This window comes from Barbus barbus (assembly GCF_936440315.1).
Source record: "Barbus barbus genome assembly, chromosome: 44".
Classification (NCBI taxonomy): domain Eukaryota; kingdom Metazoa; phylum Chordata; class Actinopteri; order Cypriniformes; family Cyprinidae; genus Barbus; species Barbus barbus.
The window spans coordinates 12,286,852-12,306,846 of record NC_136722.1 but is presented as its reverse complement, the minus strand read 5'-3'; the positions used below and the strand labels follow the sequence as shown (position 1 = coordinate 12,306,846).

General features: G+C 39.2%; 1 protein-coding gene across 1 annotated transcript in view; it reads right to left on the bottom strand.

Moving 5' to 3' along the window:
- Positions 1-19,750, bottom strand: part of LOC306863084 (neuropilin and tolloid-like protein 1) — a gene marked incomplete at both ends in the record, with an annotated part of 123,412 nt that extends 103,662 nt beyond the window's left edge. The window contains 4 exons of the mRNA XM_079406257.1: positions 16,679-16,927; positions 18,525-18,659; positions 18,746-18,799; positions 19,723-19,750. Of these exons, the coding sequence (XP_079262383.1) occupies positions 16,679-16,927; positions 18,525-18,659; positions 18,746-18,799; positions 19,723-19,750 (466 nt within the window). The remainder of the gene's footprint in view (positions 1-16,678; positions 16,928-18,524; positions 18,660-18,745; positions 18,800-19,722) is intronic.
- Positions 19,751-19,995: the final 245 nt, after the last annotated feature.

Here is a 19,995-nt window from a genome sequence, read left to right as displayed (position 1 = left end):
CTGTGTATAATGATATATGCACTGTGTAATGTTGCATTATATTATTTTTATGCTACTGTAGTTCCAAAAGTTAATCAAATTATATAGGAATTTTTCTGAGGGGGACAAACACTTATCCAGTCAAATTGCTGTTAACATCACATTTTGTTTAAAAAATATTTCTAAACATGTATATGAGTCATGTGACATTTAAGAGTGCTTGCAATAATGAAAAGGGGGGGGAAATGCCAGGTTTTTAGAAACTGACTCTTGAAATGTCATGTTTAATGCCTCTAAACTGTCATGTGGTCTAACCATCAAGCAAAATGTAATAACTGTGTAATAAATGTGTAATAGCACAGTTTCCTTACACATTAAATACATGTGAGTGAACACCTCTTTATCATTAGTTTAAAATGGTTTTAAATATATATTTTTTTAATTCAAAGTATTTAAAACATTTCCCGCTCCGCTGCCTACAACACAGGGCTCATCACCGGGAACATGGATGATTACAAGGCTGCATCTTACAGCGCGCGCAGAGCGGTGAAGGAGGCGAAGCAGCGCTACGGGAGGAAACTAGAGTCGCAATTCCAACATGGCGGCTCTAGGAGTCTGTGGCAGGGACTTAGAACCATCACGGACTATAAAACACCACCCTCCAGATCGGGGAATGCGGACGCTTCTCTGGCTGACGAGCTGAACACTTTTTATGCTCGCTTCGAGGCTGCAGCTAATCACGTTAACGGCGCTACCAGTGCTAACTGCATGCACGCTGAGGAAGCCGGTGAGGACAACGTGTTCACCATCACGGAGCATGACGTGAGGAGGGCATTCAGGAGAGTGAACATCAGGAAGGCAGCAGGACCAGATGGCATCACAGGTCGGGTTCTGAAGGCCTGCGCTGACCAGCTAGCACCGGTGTTCACTGTGATCTTCAACCTCTCCCTGAAACAGTCCATAGTCCCCTCATGCTTTAAGCAGTCCACCATTGTTCCTGTCCCCAAGAAACCCCAGCCCACCTGCCTAAACGACTATCGCCCTGTAGCCCTCACATCAGTGGTGATGAAGTGCTTTGAGAGACTGGTCAGAGACTTCATCATTGCATCACTACCAGACACACTGGATCCACTACAGTTTGCGTATAGACATAACCGCTCCACGGAGGATGCATCTCACACCTCCTCCACACCACAACAAGTCACCTGGACTGCAGAAAAGGGAATTATGTAAAAATGCTGTTTGTGGACTACAGTTCAGCGTTTAACACCATAATTCCCTCCACACTCACCTCCAAGTTGGAGGTCCTTGGTCTCAGCACATACTTGTGCCAATGGATCTCCAGCTTCCTGAAGGACAGACAGCAAGCCGTACGGATGGGTAAACACACCTCATCCTCCATCACCCTAAGTACTGGAGCCCCTCAAGGTTGTGTTCTGAGCCCCCTGCTGTACTCACTGTACACTTATGACTGTGTGGCCACTTCCAACTCCACCACCATAATCAAGTTTGCTGACGACACTGTTGTGTTGGGCCTGATCTCAGACAACGACGAGACGGCCTACATACAGGAGATTAAGAACCTGGAGAGTTGGTGCCAGGTGAATAGTCTACACCTGAACATCAGCAAAACTAAGGAGCTGATAGTGGACTTCAGTACGAAGCAGGAGCGGTCATACCAGCCGATCACGATCAGCGGGACTCCAGTGGAGAGAGTGGACAGCTTCAGATACCTGGGTGTTCACATCACGCAGGACTTGACTTGGTCCTGTCATACCAGCACCCTGGTGAAGAAGGCCAGGCAGCGTCTGTACCATCTGAGACGCTTAAGGGACTTTAGACTTCCCTCTCGGGTGCTTAAGACTTTTTACACCTGCACCATCGAGAGCGTCCTGACGGGCAGCATCACTTCCTGGTTCGGGAACTGCACTATGCAGGACAGACGAGCCCTCCAGAGGGTGGTGCGTTCAGCGGAACGTACCATTCACACCGAGCTCCCTGACCTGCAGGACATCTACAGCAAGCGGTGCCTGACCAGGGCCAGGAAGATAGTGAAGGACCTCAGCCATCCCAACAATGGACTCTTTTCTCTGCTGCGTTCAGGGAGACGCTTCCGCTCCATGAAGGCGAACACAGAGAGAATGAGGAGGAGCTTCTTCCCGCAGGCCATTCGGAGTCTTAACCTCTCTCCACTCTAATCACATCACCCCACACTTCCACTTTGCACATTTTCATTACAATCTGCACTAATTTGTAGAAGGTCACGTAAGGATGAATGAGTGGGACTTACATACCATTTGTCTTTAGTATTCCTTTTACTCACTTATACACTTTACTGCACTGCACAGCACACGGACACTTTATCACTGACATACACTTTACTTTTTATAGAATCTATATAGAATCATATTCTATTTTTATTCTTCATATCTATTTTTATTCTCATATCTATTTGTTATTTTATTTTATTGCTAGTTTATTTCTATATATATGTTTACTGTACTTTTTCTATTTGTATTTTTGTAAACTTGAGGTTTTTCTTAATTTTGTTGGACAATTTGTTGGACAGTCGTACAATACATTTCACTACATGTCGTACTATGTATGTATATGTATGTGACAAATAAAATTTGAATTTGAAATAATTTATAAATATCATTAATTTATAAACATCATGTTAAACCACAATATTTTTCAAGCTGACTTAACCTTTTCACAGTCACAAAAAGGTCAAATTAAATAACATTTTAAGAAACATTTATTATTATAGTTATTTATTTATTATTTTATTTTAAAGGGACAAGCCTTTCAAAATGCCTTGCTCCAACTTGCCTTGTTCCGAATATGTCGACATAGGAAGGAAAATTTCACAGCAAATGCATGGGATCTCTCTCTTGCTCGCTTCTCCTGTCACTCACTCTCGCACCATCTGACTGCAAGCACAGTTAGTCCACATATTGATTTTGGGGGGTAATTGGCTTTAGTAGAGAGAGGGAAAAAAAACAGGTCAGGAAAGGGAGATAAAAATGTTGGCGGCTAAATAACGTTGTACTATTGAATTCTTTAAGTTTTGGTTGGTGGCTGCGATAAACACAGTAGATCTCCTTTGAGTGAAAGGCAAGGTTCGATAAGCCTGTGCACATTCTGTGCTTCTGGAATGGCCTCTGTACCGTAGCCAGTGTGTAATGTAACAGTCCATTGAGCTCTACTGGGGTGGTGATGGCGCAGTGGATAAGACACATGCCTTTGGTGTGAGAGACCCGGGTTCGAATCCACTGTGAGACACCAATGTGTCCCTGAGCAAGACACTTAACCCCTAGTTGCTCCAGAGGCGTGCGACCTCTGACATATATAGCAATTGTAAGTCGCTTTGGATAAAAGCGTCAGCTAAATGAATAAATGTAATGTAAAATGTACTACAGAGAACAACCACATTATTTCTGCATCAGCCTATATTATGTTGTGTTAAAAATCCACACTAAACATAAAACCTGACTAAATTGACATTATTCATAATACAATTTACAAAGACAAGCGTTTTCCAAATTACAAAAAAAGTACTGCTCTTTAAAACCAATTCAGTGCTCCATTAACCGGTCTAGACCGCACCTGGCTCCCCGGTAGCAAAACCATGCAAACAGACAAATAAGTCGGGAGGAGATTAACAACATGAGCAGGAGCCCCGGCGTTCTTTTCCACCTTGTCCGTGTGTGCTTGTACCAAACAGCTCAGTCTGATAGCATTACTTTGGCAAATTAGATCTGCTCCAAGCATCTCCACACTCGACTGTGTGGCATATCTGGATTTTTCATGACAAGGCACAATGAGTTTTTTGATAAGCACCCAAAATAAATTAGAAAAAAAACATAAGAGTATACACAATAAAAAAAAAGAAAAAAAAAAAAAGTTTAAAACACAGTTTAAACATGTGCAAAGTTCTTAGAAACTCACTCTTGAAATGTCATATTTAAATCTCCAAAATGCCACGTCATCTACCAATCAAGAAAAAAATAATAGCATATTTTCTTTACACCTTAAATACATGCGAGTCAATACCTCGTAATCTTTTTTTTTTTTTAAGTTTTTTAAATATATTTTTATTTATTATATATTATTGAATCACCCTTCCATTTATTTCACTTTATGCCCCCAAAAACTTCAGCACAATTTAAATTCAGAATTTAAAAACATACTCATCATACACTGAAATTGAAGCTGAAACCATTTTTACTCAAAACTTGCTAGTTAATTTCATAAATAATTACAAAGAAATGTCAAGTAACACATTGAATCAAACTTTGAATTAAATATTTCAAAGTAGAGATTAAAATAGTATTTTTTACTGTGTAGGAGAGCTGTATCCAAGTCATTGTATCTATGAAATGTATTTTAGAATAAATTTATACATATTCATATGCACACATGAGCAGGCCAAGATCATCAAAGCACAGCCAAAGTGCTTTTTATTGTTCAACAACTTCCTTTGAAATGGAGCATATGTTCAGGGTGATGTTTTCAAAGATACTTGAATTCAAGTTTTTCTCATTCAGATTCCTCACTGTGTTTGCACTCCTCAAATGAAATTTATGCTGTGCTGACTTTAGGTTCTTTCACAGCGGAAACCCACGTTTTTTTATTCCTTATACTCAACCACCCAGAGCAGAATCCATTTTCTGAAGGGAGCAGCATTACGTGTGTCTCTCTCTGATTTTTCCTCATTGTAACATCTGAAGCAAAACACAAAGCATGCAATTTTCCACCCCAAGCTTCCAAGACATCATAATGGCTAATAAATGCTGCCACGCTAAAGTGTGCAATTCACACATTCTAGGCATTGCAAGAAAATAATTTGACTCCTTTCAATTCTAGGATGCTGCTGTTAATTTGCATTGGATTGTCCAATTGACTCAAGCAAAAAATGCTTGTGCAATCATAATTAGAACTGATATTTTGTTTACCTTCCTTCATCCACTACCAGTGATGCAAAATCCACATAAATTTGTTACTCTGCCTTAATTTGTTTAGTTTCTCCACTAATTAATAGTCCCTCAACATTAATAGATGGGAGGACATGAACCATCTTGAAATAATAATGACTGATTATTGTGCCTCGAGATGAAATTTTGCCAAGTCAAGGACTTCAGTAAATCTATTCAACCTTCCAGAGCCTGAAATGTCGATTGCACAGAGGACTTCTCAATCCCTAGACTTTACAGGACCTGAGAAAATAAGGTAGGCGGTGGTGAAATGTGGCCACCTGAATGTCCCGAAAGTTCATTCCCTGAGTTCAATTTTAAATTTTTTGGTTTGAATCCATCACGCCTCAATAATATAGCTAGGTTCTTGTGTACAGAGGGGCCATATATCCCAGCTCCCTTTTCTAATCCCAGATGTCGTTAGAATGATTTAAATTCAATACGATCTTGAGTCCACAAATTAGAAGATTAAATATCTCCAGTATATCACAGCCTTATCAGAATTATTGCACTTATTTCTGGTTTTGCTACATCCTCTACATGTGCAAATAGAGTTGAATATTATTTGCTAAGACCAAGACGCATGCAGTTATGAGTGCTGTGAATGCTAATAATATTAAGGAGTAAGTATACAACAACATGCAGAGCATAGTAAATACAACCATATGAGAGATTCAAATGCAGAGAGAAAGACACTTGTATATGAAAGGTCATAACATGGAAAAATAGAATTTTCTTTGGTTTAATGTAATGTCAGCAAACTGTTGGGTTTAGACTTTTGTTCAACAGTTAAATAAACAAGAAGAGGTTTTTTTATGCCAAATTGTATAAGACAGCACAGAAGTGCCATTTGTGTGTCTTTACACAGACTGTTCAATGCTGCTCAGAGGTGGCATGAATACATTTACACAGCAAATACAACTGTATGCTTTGATCCTACGGGCTGAAGTGGGTCAGGTCAGGCTTAATTTAGTCCAGATTTTATGCAACATTACATCTTTACACAAAATTTTGAGCAGGCCTTAACTCAGCTGTGCCTAATTTTATTCTGTCCACAAAAAACAATTCCAAACAAAGGCAAATCCATTGTTGCATCTCAGAGCTACACACAATAGTATAATTTTGTTTTCTGAATGAATCTTTTTCTTGAACGAATAGCTGAATAGTTCAATGACTTTTTCATCAAGACACATGCTTGTTTTGATCCTGATAGAATCAGTGTTTGAAAAATTGGTTGAGTAAGTAATTCAATGACTCACTAATAAACACAAATGTTTGTTTTATTCTTGAATTAATTACTGGGTTGAACAATATGAATGATTAAACGATTCACTCATAAAAACACTTGTTGCCACCTACTGGCGTACCAATGTAACCTCGCTGAAAAATCCCCACCACTATACTTTTTTCAATAATCTACATACATAACATTAAATGTGTAATACAACACACACACACACACACACATATACATATATATATATATATATATTAGGGCTATCATGCGATTAATCTAAAAAATTTAAAGCGTCAATATTTTTTTACGAAAATTAATCGTTTGATAATGTTTGACCCCAAATTCTTGCCGTCATCGCAGCTCGGAATGGTACAGCGAACCAGTGTTGCCAGGATTGCGGTTTTCCTGAATAATTGGGCTATTTTGGAAAAAAAAGGTCGCGGGAAAAATTACAGAGCCGTGGATTGCGGTTTTTTTTTGTCTACTTTTATAATGTACCGCGGCCGCCCAAAGTGTATATAGACAAATAAAAATTTAAATACATCCTTTTACTAATGTGTATTATACTTGAAATGGATACCTGCATGGCAACTTAAGAACGTAGAGACGGTTGTAACATCAAACAGTGTGAGTTTCAGCCAGAGCATAAGGCTTTTACACAGCAGAAATAAACATGACAACAGCCACTATAGATTATATAAGATAATAAACACACAATTACGATAGGATATGGTTTGTATGTGATTTTCTTGAGATGAATGTTTACATCTGAAATGCTTATATGTACAGTGATAAAAAGGCTATAAATAGCATATTTTAACAACAGTAATCGACCAAATTCCACATGTGATCGCAAAAGGAATTTATTACAAACACTCGATGGTGGTTTAAAGTGCGTTCTGAGTAAAAATGTACTATTAATCTCATAAATTGTTGATGTTAGCTCTAATGCACCCGCAGAACAGGTCCAATTCTTCTTCATAATGCATTTTGTCATATACTTCACGTAAGGTCGCAAGAAAATGTTTTGTTGTATTTATTTAGAAATACTTTTGATAATAGTTGGGTAAATGTATACTGGGATTGAAGCGATGCGGGTTGGTAAACATTTTATTGCCAATATAAAGGCTGATATTGGCTGAATAAAAACAAAAGAATAATAAGGATTATGTCTCATACCTGGTGGAGGTGTGAAAGGTTATGTTTCCTTAAACTAGCCTGTCATGCATGTCCTCATTTCAACACATTTACAGATAAATCCTAGTATTTTAAATTTGCGATTAATCGTGATTAATCACAGTCCATGATTGTGATTAACGCCATTCAATTTTGTAATTGATTGACAGCACTAATAATATATATATATATATAAGTCACGAGTGTATGCTATAAAACGCACGACAAACGAGGGAGTTCCAAACACAACGTACTTTAATAATAATCCAGGTAAACGGGGTAGCATAACACATAAAAAATGCAAACAATAGCGGACAAGGGAACAGGGGAGAACACAGGCTTTAATGTAGAACACAATCAAGGAGGAACAGAAAACAGGTGTGGAGCTAATTAACTAATAGACATGGGAACAACTAAGGATGACGTAGATCTAAGGGGACTAAAACAGAACGTGACCGTGACATATATAAATAAATAACTTTTAAACACATTTCATCCCGTACATAGCTAATAATTGACAATGATCACATTTAGTTGAGGTAGTTGCTGGAATAAATGTGTCATTACATCAGTATTGCACGGTTTTTATTTTCCTTTCACAAAGAACTAGCATTTGCTGTGATGGTAGTGAGACCTGGTAATTAATGGTCTTGTATTTGGCCTTATATCTGTCAACAGTCGCTCTTTGGAAGTTAAAATGAGCTGTTTATGACTTCTGGGCTTGTGCAACGCCTCAGTGCAGTGAAAATCAAGCCACACCAGCCTCAGAGCACTCGGGTCTTATTAGAGCAGCCGTGATAATGATGACCAGTATCTGCAATCATAATTTGTGTTAAATCCAGGGTTTTATGCACCGATAATGGTGGATATACAGAAGGCCAAATCTCCACCAATCTCTTGGAAAAAGGGTGTAAACACTCAAATTGAACAAAGCCCTAATCTAAAACAGCTTTTGGTGTTTCAGCCCCCTCCATTCCAAACCAAAAGCATTGTCCAGGTATTAAAGACAACCTGCTCCTTCTTAACCCTCAAGATATCTCTATAAATGGTCTGTTTAAAGGGATTGTTCACCTTCACATCATTCCAAATCTATATAACTTTCTTCTAAAGAACACAAAAGATATGTTGAAGAATTGGAAAAAGAAGAATTGTTGAATTTTGGAAAACAAACAGTTGGTGACCATTGAGATCTATTGCATGGACAATACGTGTATGAAATATGTGTGTTATATATTGTTTACAAAATATTGGAGCATTTATTAATAATATTATTAACTATTTTTTATATTTTCAGATTTTATTTTAGTTTTAGTCTTTTTAATTATATATATATATATATATATATATATATATATATATATATATATATATATATATATATATATATATATATATATATAGCTTGAATTAATTTTTTACTTCAATTTTAGTTTTAGTAATTTTAGTTCTTCAGTTTGAACTTATTTTCAGTTAGTTGCCACAGCAACATATCTACGGAGCCCCTAAGAGCTCATGGTGGTGGAAAGATTTCGGGGTGGGAGGAAAAAATATTTGTCAAATCTTTTGCCTTCTCTCAAAACTTTGCGTTCTCTCGCAAAGATGTTTGCGTTCCCTCGCAAAAGTTTTGCGAGAGAACGCAAAAGATTTGAAAAATATTTTTTCCTCCCACCCCGAATTTTTTTCACCCACCCCGAAATCTTTCCACCACCATGAGCTCTAAGGGGCTCCGTACATTTCAACTTTTCATTAAATTTTTTGATATATTTTTACTTTATTTTAGCTTTATTTTGGTTACAAATATATTTTAATAGTTTTAGGCTTAGTTATCAACAACAACATTGGCATATATGACTTTATTTTCTCTACACCCACAGACTTTTACTATATGCTCAAAAAACTAAAAAATTTAAAATAAAATTGTGTTTCTCAAAACATAAAGTCGTGCAAGTTTGGATGACATGACAGTGATTGATCACAGAATTCTTATTTCTTTAATATCCATCATTTCTCCCGGCTGGCCACACTATTTTGTGACAGCAAAAAAACATAAAACACAATAAGGCACAGAACTATATTTCTTAATTGGCCCTGACTGCGTTTCAACATTTGGATCTTAGGATCTCTCAGCTCCTGCATTCAGCGTCCTCTTTCTCTTGCCTGCTTTCGACAAACCTATTGAAAATGAAAAGAGGAAAAGGCCACATGAGGCTTCCACAAACAAGGTTATTAAATGGCCACTGGATCAAGAAAGCAGTCCCTGAAATGCTTTTTAGTCCATCTTGTTTTTCTTATTACTGCTGCGTCTGTTTACAGCTGGGACAAAGGCTTCAAACAGCCAGTGGCCTGGGGAAAGAGACATGAGGGGAGCAGCTCTCCCTGTTATTTAACCCAGCCAGATCTTGTCTGGTAACACAGCTTTATCTCTTAGAAAAGAGGAGGTGGGGTAATAAGGTCAGTCAAGCCCAGGAGACAAGGAAGTGAGACTCAGGAGAGTGAGCGTGTGAGTTTTCTAGATAGTGAGAAGGAGAGAAGGACAGATGGACAGAGGGAAGGAGGGCGGAGGAAAGGGACAAATGATAGTCACAAAGTCTCTGTTCACAGTGAAGCTTAAAAAGTTGAGTGTCCTGCTTTTACTGCTTAATCCAGTTCGATATAGTAGTGTAGTGGGAGGAAGTCTGTCTACAGACAGCAAGATCTGACTATTGGAATGAACTTATACAACGTCTGCATGATAATTGCATCTGAATGCTGAGAGTGACTGCACAACCATTTTTATTTTCACACGATATCAGGAAGTAATTACACACAGTGTGCACATCATTCTACTTTTCTATCACTGAGCCATCCAACGTTTCGCTTCGGCAACGGATTATGCCATGCATCTGCAATTTCAGATGAAAATAACCTTGAGTGAAAACACCTTTAATTACTTTAGAACCAAATTGGGAAACTCAAGCATTAAAACCAAATGATGTTTGAATATCCTACCTATGTTTGGATGCATGTGGCCCAGGTTCAAGATTTACAGCGGTTTATAGCATTCCCACAACTTCTGGATATTTAATTTTCCTTATTTTAGATAGTCACAAAGACAAATTCCAATTAAACACTTTCAATTTGAGGATAGCTGTAAAATTTGTGTTCGTTATATAATTTTCAATTACTTTTTAAAGATTTTATTACATTCAATTTGGGATGGGAATTGTGAGCAGTTTAGGTTTTGGATTCTTCAAAACGAGTCTGGTAACACTAACAATTCTTTTGAGAAGTCTTAAAGGGGTAGTTCACACAAAATTAACAATTCAGTCATTATTTATTCACTCTGGTGTTCTTCTAATGCTTTCTTCTAAAAACCACCAAAGGAAAAAGAAAAATCTTCTGGCACTTATCCATACTTTTGGATTGTTTTACAGCTGGATCAGCTGGATCCAAAAACAAACTTCAAAATGGCGCCATTGTGTTCGGACGTTGTTCAGGCCGCTCCGCTGAGATTTTGCTTTAACTTACTTTTTTACTTTTACTTTCTCTTTTTACACATTTCACGTCGGCACTGATCACCTACAACATAGAAACGCTTTTGGACATTGGAAACCTCTACACCAACCTGTTTCAGGACACTTTATCCAGAAATCCTTCATGGCCTCTGGAGATTCTTCGGAACGCAGAGACGAACAATAACCCCCCGAGGTGCCGGATCAAGAAACACCGCGGGAAATGCGCTGGGATTCGAGATAGACTCAGGAAAAGGACTCACAGTCCTCCTCTCCCGAGCATTCTGCTCGCAAATGTCCAGTCCTTGGAAAATAAGATGGACGATCTTAGAGCCAGGATTAGTTTCCAACGGGACATAAGGGACTGCAACATCCTTTGTTTGTCAGAAATGTGGTTTTCGTCCTCGGTCCCGGACACTGCTGTAATGCCCAGTGATAACTTTTCTGTGTATCGGACGGACAGAACAGCAGAGGCCGGTAAATCCAGGGGTGGAGGAGTGCGTTTCATGATTAACAAGAAATGGTGTGATCCCAGGAATATCTCCATTCTGTCGCGTTCCTGCTTGCCTCATCTGGAGCATCTTTCCATTATTTGCCGCCCATTTTATCTGCCCCGGGAGTTTTCATCGATCATTGTTACTGCTGTGTACATTCCACCACAGGCGGACACCGGCTTGGCGTTGTCTAAACTTCACGATGTGCTCAGCGGCTACATTAACAAACATCCTGACACTGCCTTTATCATCGCGGGGGACTTTAACAAAGCCAACCTCAAACAGGTCATGCCGAACTTTTATCAACACGTATCCTGTCCAACTAGAGGACCAAACACACTGGATCATTGCTACACTCAGTTCAAGAATGCCTACAAAGCCTGCTCACTACCGGCTTTTGGCAAATCGGACCATGCCGCCATTTTTCTCACACCGGAATACACACAAAGGCTCGTTCAGGAACCTAGTGATGCGCTGGTCCTCCTACTCAGAGGCTATGCTGCAGGCAGCTCTTGATGACGTCGACTGGGACATGTTCCGGGCGAGTTCATCTGACGTCAGCGAGTTCACGGATGTAGCATTAAGCTTTGTAAACACGCTAACCAAGCAAGCTACAGAAACAATAACTATAAGGACATTCTCCAACCAGAAACCATGGGTGGACAGATCAATCTGTGCTGCGGTTAACACACGCACTGCCGCTTACAATGAGGCTCTTCTGACCGGGAATATGAGCGAGTACAAAGCATCGTACTATGCTCTCTGACGCGCAGTAAGAGCCGCTAAACACAGATACAGAGAGAGAATTGAGTCTCATTTCCAGCTCAATGACTCCCGACGGATGTGGCAGGGACTGAGGACATCTGTGCCTTTGGAAACAAACCCTTCGCGGAGGTGAGAGCAGGTCCATTGCTGGCCGACGAGTTAAACATCTTCTACGGCCGCTTCGATTGCAACGGCGGCAGCGCGTCTCTGCCGACCAGCGCGTCAGGAAGCAGCAGGCAGAGCAGCGATAATCCTGTAATCACCGTGTCGGAGGATGAGGTTCGGAGGGTGCTAAAGAAAGTGAACATCAGGAAAGCAGCCGGACCTAATGGGATAACTGGCCGTGTTCTGAGGTCCTGCGCCGATCAGCTCGCTGGTTTGTTCACTTCTATCTTTAATGAGTCCCTTGCTACCTCAGTGGTTCCTACCTCATTCAAAAAACTGTCATAATCCCTGTGCCAAAGAACAATAAACCCTCTTGCCTGAATGACTATCGCCCAGTTGCCCTCACATCCATAGTCATGAAGGTTTTTGAGAGACTTGTAAAGAGCCACATCTGCTCCTCCATCCCTGATACTTTGGACCCTCTTCAGTTTGCCTGTTGCCCAAACAGATCTACGGACGATGCCATCTCTCACGTCCTCCACTCTTCCCTCACACACTTGGACAGCAACAATGGGAATTATGTAAGGCTGCTATTCATTGACTATAGCTCAGCTTTCAACACTATAGTCCCCATCAAGCTGGCTTCTAAACTCACAGACCTCGGCCTAAACTCCTCACTCTGTGACTGGATTCAAGACTTCCTCACCGGCAGACCTCAAGTGGTGAAAGTTGGCCAGTTCACCGCAAACCCCATCACCCTGAACGTAGGAGCCCCACAGGGCTGTGTCCTGAGTCCCCTGCTCTACTCTCTCTACACGCATGACTGCGTGGCCTCTCACAGCTCCACATCTATTGTCAAATTCGCTGATGATACTGTGGTTCTGGGCCTCATCTCCAACAACGATGAGACCGCTTACTTGGACGAGGTAGAGAGACTCACATCATGGTGCCAGGACAACTGTCTCTCTCTGAATGTGAGCAAAACTAAAGAGCTGATCATGGACTTTAGGAAGAGACAGCAGCAGCCCTACACTCCTCTTATGATCAGTGGGACCCCTGTGGAGAGAGTGAGTAGCTTCAAGTACCTCGGTGTAAACATCTCCAAGAACCTGACTTGGACTACACATATCCAAACACAGGCTAAGAAAGCCAGGCAAAGACTGTACCATCTGCGACAGCTGAGGAAATTCAGGGTCTCACCAGCAATCCTGAAAACTTTCTATTCAGGGACCATAGAAAGTGTATTGACTCAGTGCTTCTCAGTGTGGTATGGAAACAGCTCCAATCAGGACTGCAAAGCACTACAGAGAGTTGTGCGCTTAGCTGAGCGCATCTCAGGGTCTGCTCTCCCCTCTCTGCAGGACATCTACCTCAAACGCTGCAAAAAATAGAGCTGTCAAAATAATCAAGGACTCAAATCACCCTGGTAACCGTCTATTCACTTTGCTTCCATCTGGTAAGCGCTTCCGTAGCCTGATGGCAAAGACTGAGAGACTTAGGAGGAGCTTCTTCCCCCAGGCCATCAGGCTCCTAAACTCTAACTCCGTGTCATAACATCACTTGACTCCATGTAAATATCACCATATCAATAGCTATTCATAATTTTTTCTACCTCATATTGCTGCTTTTTAAATACCCTGTACAACGTTTTGCACATTCTTTTTGCACATTCCTCTTATTACTATTTAAGTCAACAACATACTTTTTTTTAATTTTATTTTATTCTCTTATTTTTTCTACTTTCTTTTTCTTAATACCTGTATACTTTATAATAGCACTGTCCTTGGAGCAGACCTGACCTACATTTCACTGCTGGTTATACCCTGTATAATTGTGTATGGTGACAAATAAAAATCTTGAATCTATAGTGCACTGCTAGAATGACATATTTTTGTCCAAAACCTGGAAGCAAGCTAGTATTTTGGCACTTCCAATTCCATCGTCCAGAAGTCAATGGTTTGTTTGAATGGGTTTTTGGTTAAATGGCTGAAATAAAGTCTGGTTAACACCAGCTTAAGATGTTTTCATGTTTTATTCTATATTAAATACATTAGTAACACCTCACTCATGACTTTTCAAAGCTTTTATGTGTCTGGAAAATGGTGGTTGTTAACAAGTGGCTAAATGAGACTGTAGATGTTGTCGGGGATATTAAATTTCATCACACCAAACATAAAAACTGGCCTAACAGTCTACTTTTACAGCCTTGCCGCATTTATAATCACGCCCTTGCAAACTATTCAAACTCATTTTGAATTTTTAAAAAAAAAAATTGATTTTTTTTTTTAAATAAAGGCTGAAAGGGTTGACAGAGGTTTAAACTTTTACTTCTGGCAATTATATTTATATTTCAGAGTTCATAAAAGTTGCGCTCATTTGTGAACACTATCATGATTAACAAACTGTATATGAATCATACATTTTTGTATGATACATTTCAAGCCTTATGTTTTCGATTTACTAAAAAGAATCAGCTCATAAGAGTCATTTATTCAAGAATCAGACTAGTCATGCTGTCTGTTTCTGATTCATTATATAGAATAAGCTCATAAGATTCATGCTGAACTTCACTAGTTACGCTGTGTGTTTGTGATCCACTAACCGGCTCATATAAAAGTCAATCACTTGAGAATGCACTGTACATTTCTAATAAACTAAACAGGCCCCAAAAATCATTCACCCGACAACTGGACTTCGCAGGTCATGCTGTGTGTTTCTGATTCATTAACAAAACAACTCATAAGAGTCATTAGCTCAGGAATTGACTTCACAGGTTGCACGAAAGGTTCCACACTCTGAATGTCATGAAAACCTTTCGGTATTGTTTTTTGTTGTTGTTGTTTTTTTTTTAATGATTCAAAATTTCCAAACCTTTTATTCAGTGACTTGTCCAGGCCTTGAATCACACTTTCAAACTGATATTTTTCACAACTATTTGACACTGATCACATTGCTCCGCACTAAAATAAAAAGTCTCGAGATCAGAGCTGTAATTCAGTTGCACTTGATCTAGCCAATTTGATATGAAGCACGCAAGTGCAGTGTTAATGAGGTCTTATGCAGGAAATTTCAGAACTTGTGCCGCCCAGAGCCCCAGCCTGACGAACATACACTAAATTCCTCCACTCTCACTCTGCGAACCGGCACATCTTTGATTCAGTGTCTGTTTTGTGATAATAAGCAGCATCAATTTTCAGTTAAATACAGTAATGTTCCTTTCTATAGCGATAAAATGTGAAAAAGACCAAGGAAGATGAATACATGCAATTTCTAGCCTTCCTCATCCCCTTCTTTTTATTAATCTGCTGTACCCTCTGCATTAGCATGTGTTACCATTGGCTACAGAACAGCAGATGCGCTCTCCACTTTTTTGGGGGAACATCAAGGGAAGTGAATTCAGGGACTTTTATCTCCTTAATTATGTAAATTATATGCCACTGATATTCCTTATCAAGACTAGAGGAAGCTGTGTTTCTTCCCTGGCAAGTTGCGAAGCGAGAGTCTGAATCCATTCACGCAGAACAGTTTCTCCAAACTTGGTGAAAGAATTTTCTCCTGACTCACAATAGGATGGAAAAAACCCTCAGCTCATAACTCATTTCTCAGATACAGTACGACTCTAAATCAGTGCTGCCTTCATTTGTGTGCTACTTTTTCTTGCACCCAGTGCCACAGCTGTGCAATTCATCTGCAAGACCCTTAAAGCTCGACCACTCTGTGAAATTTTTCTGCATTTACAGCTTTATTCAAATATTGCTTTTGGCATTCTTCACACTGCTCCATTTGCACACCATTTACGCAAACATCTCTCACTTGAACTCAGGTACAGTATTACTTGCTGTTCAGACTTACTTCAGAGATTCAATTTGAAGTCAAGGCAGATGAGCAGAAAGCAGTGAAGAACGAGACGTCTGATAAAAACAACCGTTGTGCAATGTGCTATTTTCTAAGGATTCCTTATGGGTAATTGAAATCAATTATATGCGGAACGATGTTGTTGTTACCACTTAGCATCTTATTGGCAATCTTTATAATCAAAATCAGGTCCTGGGAAGGATTGTCAGCATTCATTGAGGTACTAAGAATTGATCAAGGTTAACAATTTAAGAGGTTTTTGATGAAATACAACACACAGGCTCTTTATTACTGCAATTTAATATGACTAATAAGCTCAACTGCAGATTATAGGATCATTGACAGAACCAACATGGACCTACAATACTCGCTATGTGAATCAGCATCATGGATTTTGTAGAGTAGTTACTGATTGCATCAGGAATTCAAGTCGACATGCACAGGATAACAATACCCTGAGGTCAGTGAGTGAAAACTGGTTCCAGAACTCTAAAAGACCATCAGCAAAAGCCAAAAACTCGCTGGTTTAATAATTAATCAATCTGTCACAATCGTAAACGTTACTGACACTGCATAAAGGGAGCATAAAACTGTATGTACCTGCTGTGAAATTGTAGCTCGCAGAAAATCCCATCGCTTCCAATTCACCATCTGCAACAAATTTTATCCATAGGTAACGGCCGCTCGATCTGATATATGGAGGGTTCTGCTGGCCACAGTAGCGTCCAATTATTGGAGAAAAGCCAAAGGGTCCGTCCCGGACTTCAATATGGTCAAATTTACATTCCCATGAAGGCTCTATTGAATACTTTTCATCAAAGAAAAGATCAATGCATTGTCTCGGGGGAGCTGCAAAGGAGAAAAAAAATAAAAAATCAAGACTGACATCTGTAATTTATGATGATGATATCATATTTCCAACACACTCTCGTGGCAATTCATACCTACCGTTTGGTTGGTTAACTGGTGGCCAGTCTGGTTAGATTTAGGGATGGACTTTTGCTATTAAGTTTATTTTTTATTTATTTTTCTTAAAAACTACATTTCTGTATGAATCACATTCATACAAAAATATCCACCTTGTATAATAGTTATGTTTCACCACAAGATCGGGTTGGGTATGTTAGCCATTATTAGTATACACTGAAAGGTTTCCTTAGTGTGAAGTGACATACTGCCAAGTATGGTGACCCATACTCGGAATTCGTGCTCTGCATTTAACCCATCCAACGTGCACACACACAGCAGTGAACACACACACACCGTGAACACACACCCGGAGCAGTGGGCAGCCATTTATGCTGCGGCGCCCGGGGAGCAGTTGGGGGTTCAGTTCCTTGCTCAAGGGCACCTCAGTCGTGGTATTGAGGGTGAAGAGAGCGCTGGACATTCACTCCTCCCACCTACAATCCCTGCCGGCCCGAGACTCGAACCCGCAACCTTTGGATTACGAGTCCGACTCTCTAACCATTAGGCCACGACTTCCCCCATTTGGAGATATGGATTGCATTCATGTGAATTTATTTCTACTATAACATGAAAATTACACAAAATTATACAAATTTTGTAAGGAAGAATGAAAGAACTTATCTCATAATATTTTCAATCACTGCAGGTAGTGACTGTTTACATATAATCTAGATTACATAATCAGATTTAAAAAATTAGGTACTTGTAATTAGATTATATTACATTTTTAATAATCGGCCTACCGTTACGTTATTATTGACTACATAAACACATATTTACACACACTTTCTCAACATTTCAACATTGCATCAACTCCCAATTTAATTGAATTATTACTCAGTGGGTTATTTAACCATGCATTATAATAATAATTATAGCATACTATGTTTTTGGAAGGCTTTTGTCTTTTGTCAAAAACATTAAAATGCACAAAATGCACTAAATCTTTTTAGTGTTTTATTTTGATTGTTATTTTAAAATTATTTATTTTACTTCGAAGTAATCTAACCAGGACCGTTTATAATCTTAAAACAGCAAAGAGATTATCACATATAAACCATCTAATTGCAAGAAAATTACTACTAGCTTCTTAGTTCGATTTGATTATTAGCTTGCAGCAGCACAGCATGCTAGCAATCCAACAGATGCGAATGAAAGACAACCACATTTTTACCCACTTTCATGGAAATCTAATTGCGTTAATCATATTAATGTTCAGATATTGAGAGATTGTTGATCTGTAGAGCCTTCTGTTATGAATGCAAATGAAACACTAGTGCTTATTAGCAATATAATGGTCCTGCATAGGATTAACAATCAGCTGATTGCTCCTGCATCTTTCACTCTGAGTGCCACTGCGCTACTGAACAATTCAAAACAACCCCCACCACCAGTGTCACATGACAGATTTGTTTGTGTGCTGCATTTACTTTTCGGACAAGTTTTTATTATTATGATTATTTTTTTTTTTTTTTACCTTCAATGATGTAGATGCATTCTCGCTCTGGAGGATATTTGTTTGGGTAATTGGGTGAGGTGAAGAGGCCTCCCTCTGGTTCTTTCACCCAGGTTCCACACTGCCCTGCCGGCTGCACTCCTGAATTGTTTTTCACTGAGAGAGAGCAGTCAAATGTCAGAGATTGCCAGGAAACATGGAGATGGAGAGTGGGTGGGTATTCTGTGACAAAACATCATTACCTGCTTCCTTCTTTGTTGCCCCAGACAACCCAAGCACGAGAAGACCTGCAACAACTGCAACAAAAGATTTAAGATCAAAACAGCATAGAATCATGTGGATTCATTATGAACATACAGCTGTTTCCTACAAGTATTCATGCTGGACTAAATGTATATTTGAAAATGCATTTTTTGGAATGGCTGAAAATCAAGGATCTGAAATTGTATCCTTTAAAGAATTTGGTCTAAACCTGGATTTTCTTTTCTATTTGTTTTTAATGCAGTACATAAAATTAATGCAAAAGAAAAAAAAAGTGCATTTATTTATTTAAGTCTTTATTTTGCATTTACTTTCCAAACTGATTGATTTGCTGTGGATGTACTGCAAGTTTGGAGAAAAATAAGAATTCAGCTTAAGCTGGTAGCTGTTTTGAAATATGGTAGCTGGTTTCTAGTTGGTCCAAGCTGGTCACTGGCTGGCTGTCTAGTTACAAATCATCTAAAACTAATATGACCAGTTGTTTTTTTTTTTGCTGTTCCAAGATGCTCTACCAACTTGAACTAGCTAATTTCTAGTTTAATGACCATCATAGGCCAGCTAGAAACCAGCTACCATCAAAAACCAGCCTAACCAGTTGTAGATGTTTTTTTGCTGGTCCATGATGGTTTGTCAGCTTGTGGACCACCAAATCACCAGCTTAGACCAACTAATAGCCAACCTGCACCAGGTAATGATTCATTTTAGACCAGCTAGAAACCAGATATCAACTTAAGCTGTATTTTCCAGCAATAAACTACACAACTGGGATATGCTATACTATCATGATGCATATGCAGTTAGCCTATCACTCTAAATAAAGTAAATTCAATTATTTAAATCAGTTTACAATAACACACAAAGTTCCTAAAGGAATAAAGCGAGACAGACCGGTAAATGCAGATAGACCTCATGCGTAAAATGAAACATGGAGAAGAAGTTAACTGGCAGCTGGACTCACCGTGAAGGAAACTGTTCCCATGTACCATGTCTATTCCTTTCACAAAGGGCTTTCTCAACTAATTCCATTTAGATCGGAATACTTTCAGAAGAAAAGATGGATATTTGCAAAAAAAAAGAAGAAGCAAAAATCACAGCGAATATGTCAACGGCCCTGAATTCATTTCACTATACTGACAACTGAGATTCCAGCAGAGATCCACAACTATGCATTAGTAGTTCCGTATAAAACCAGAAAAAGGTGCAAACATTTCCATCCAAACGTTTTCAAACC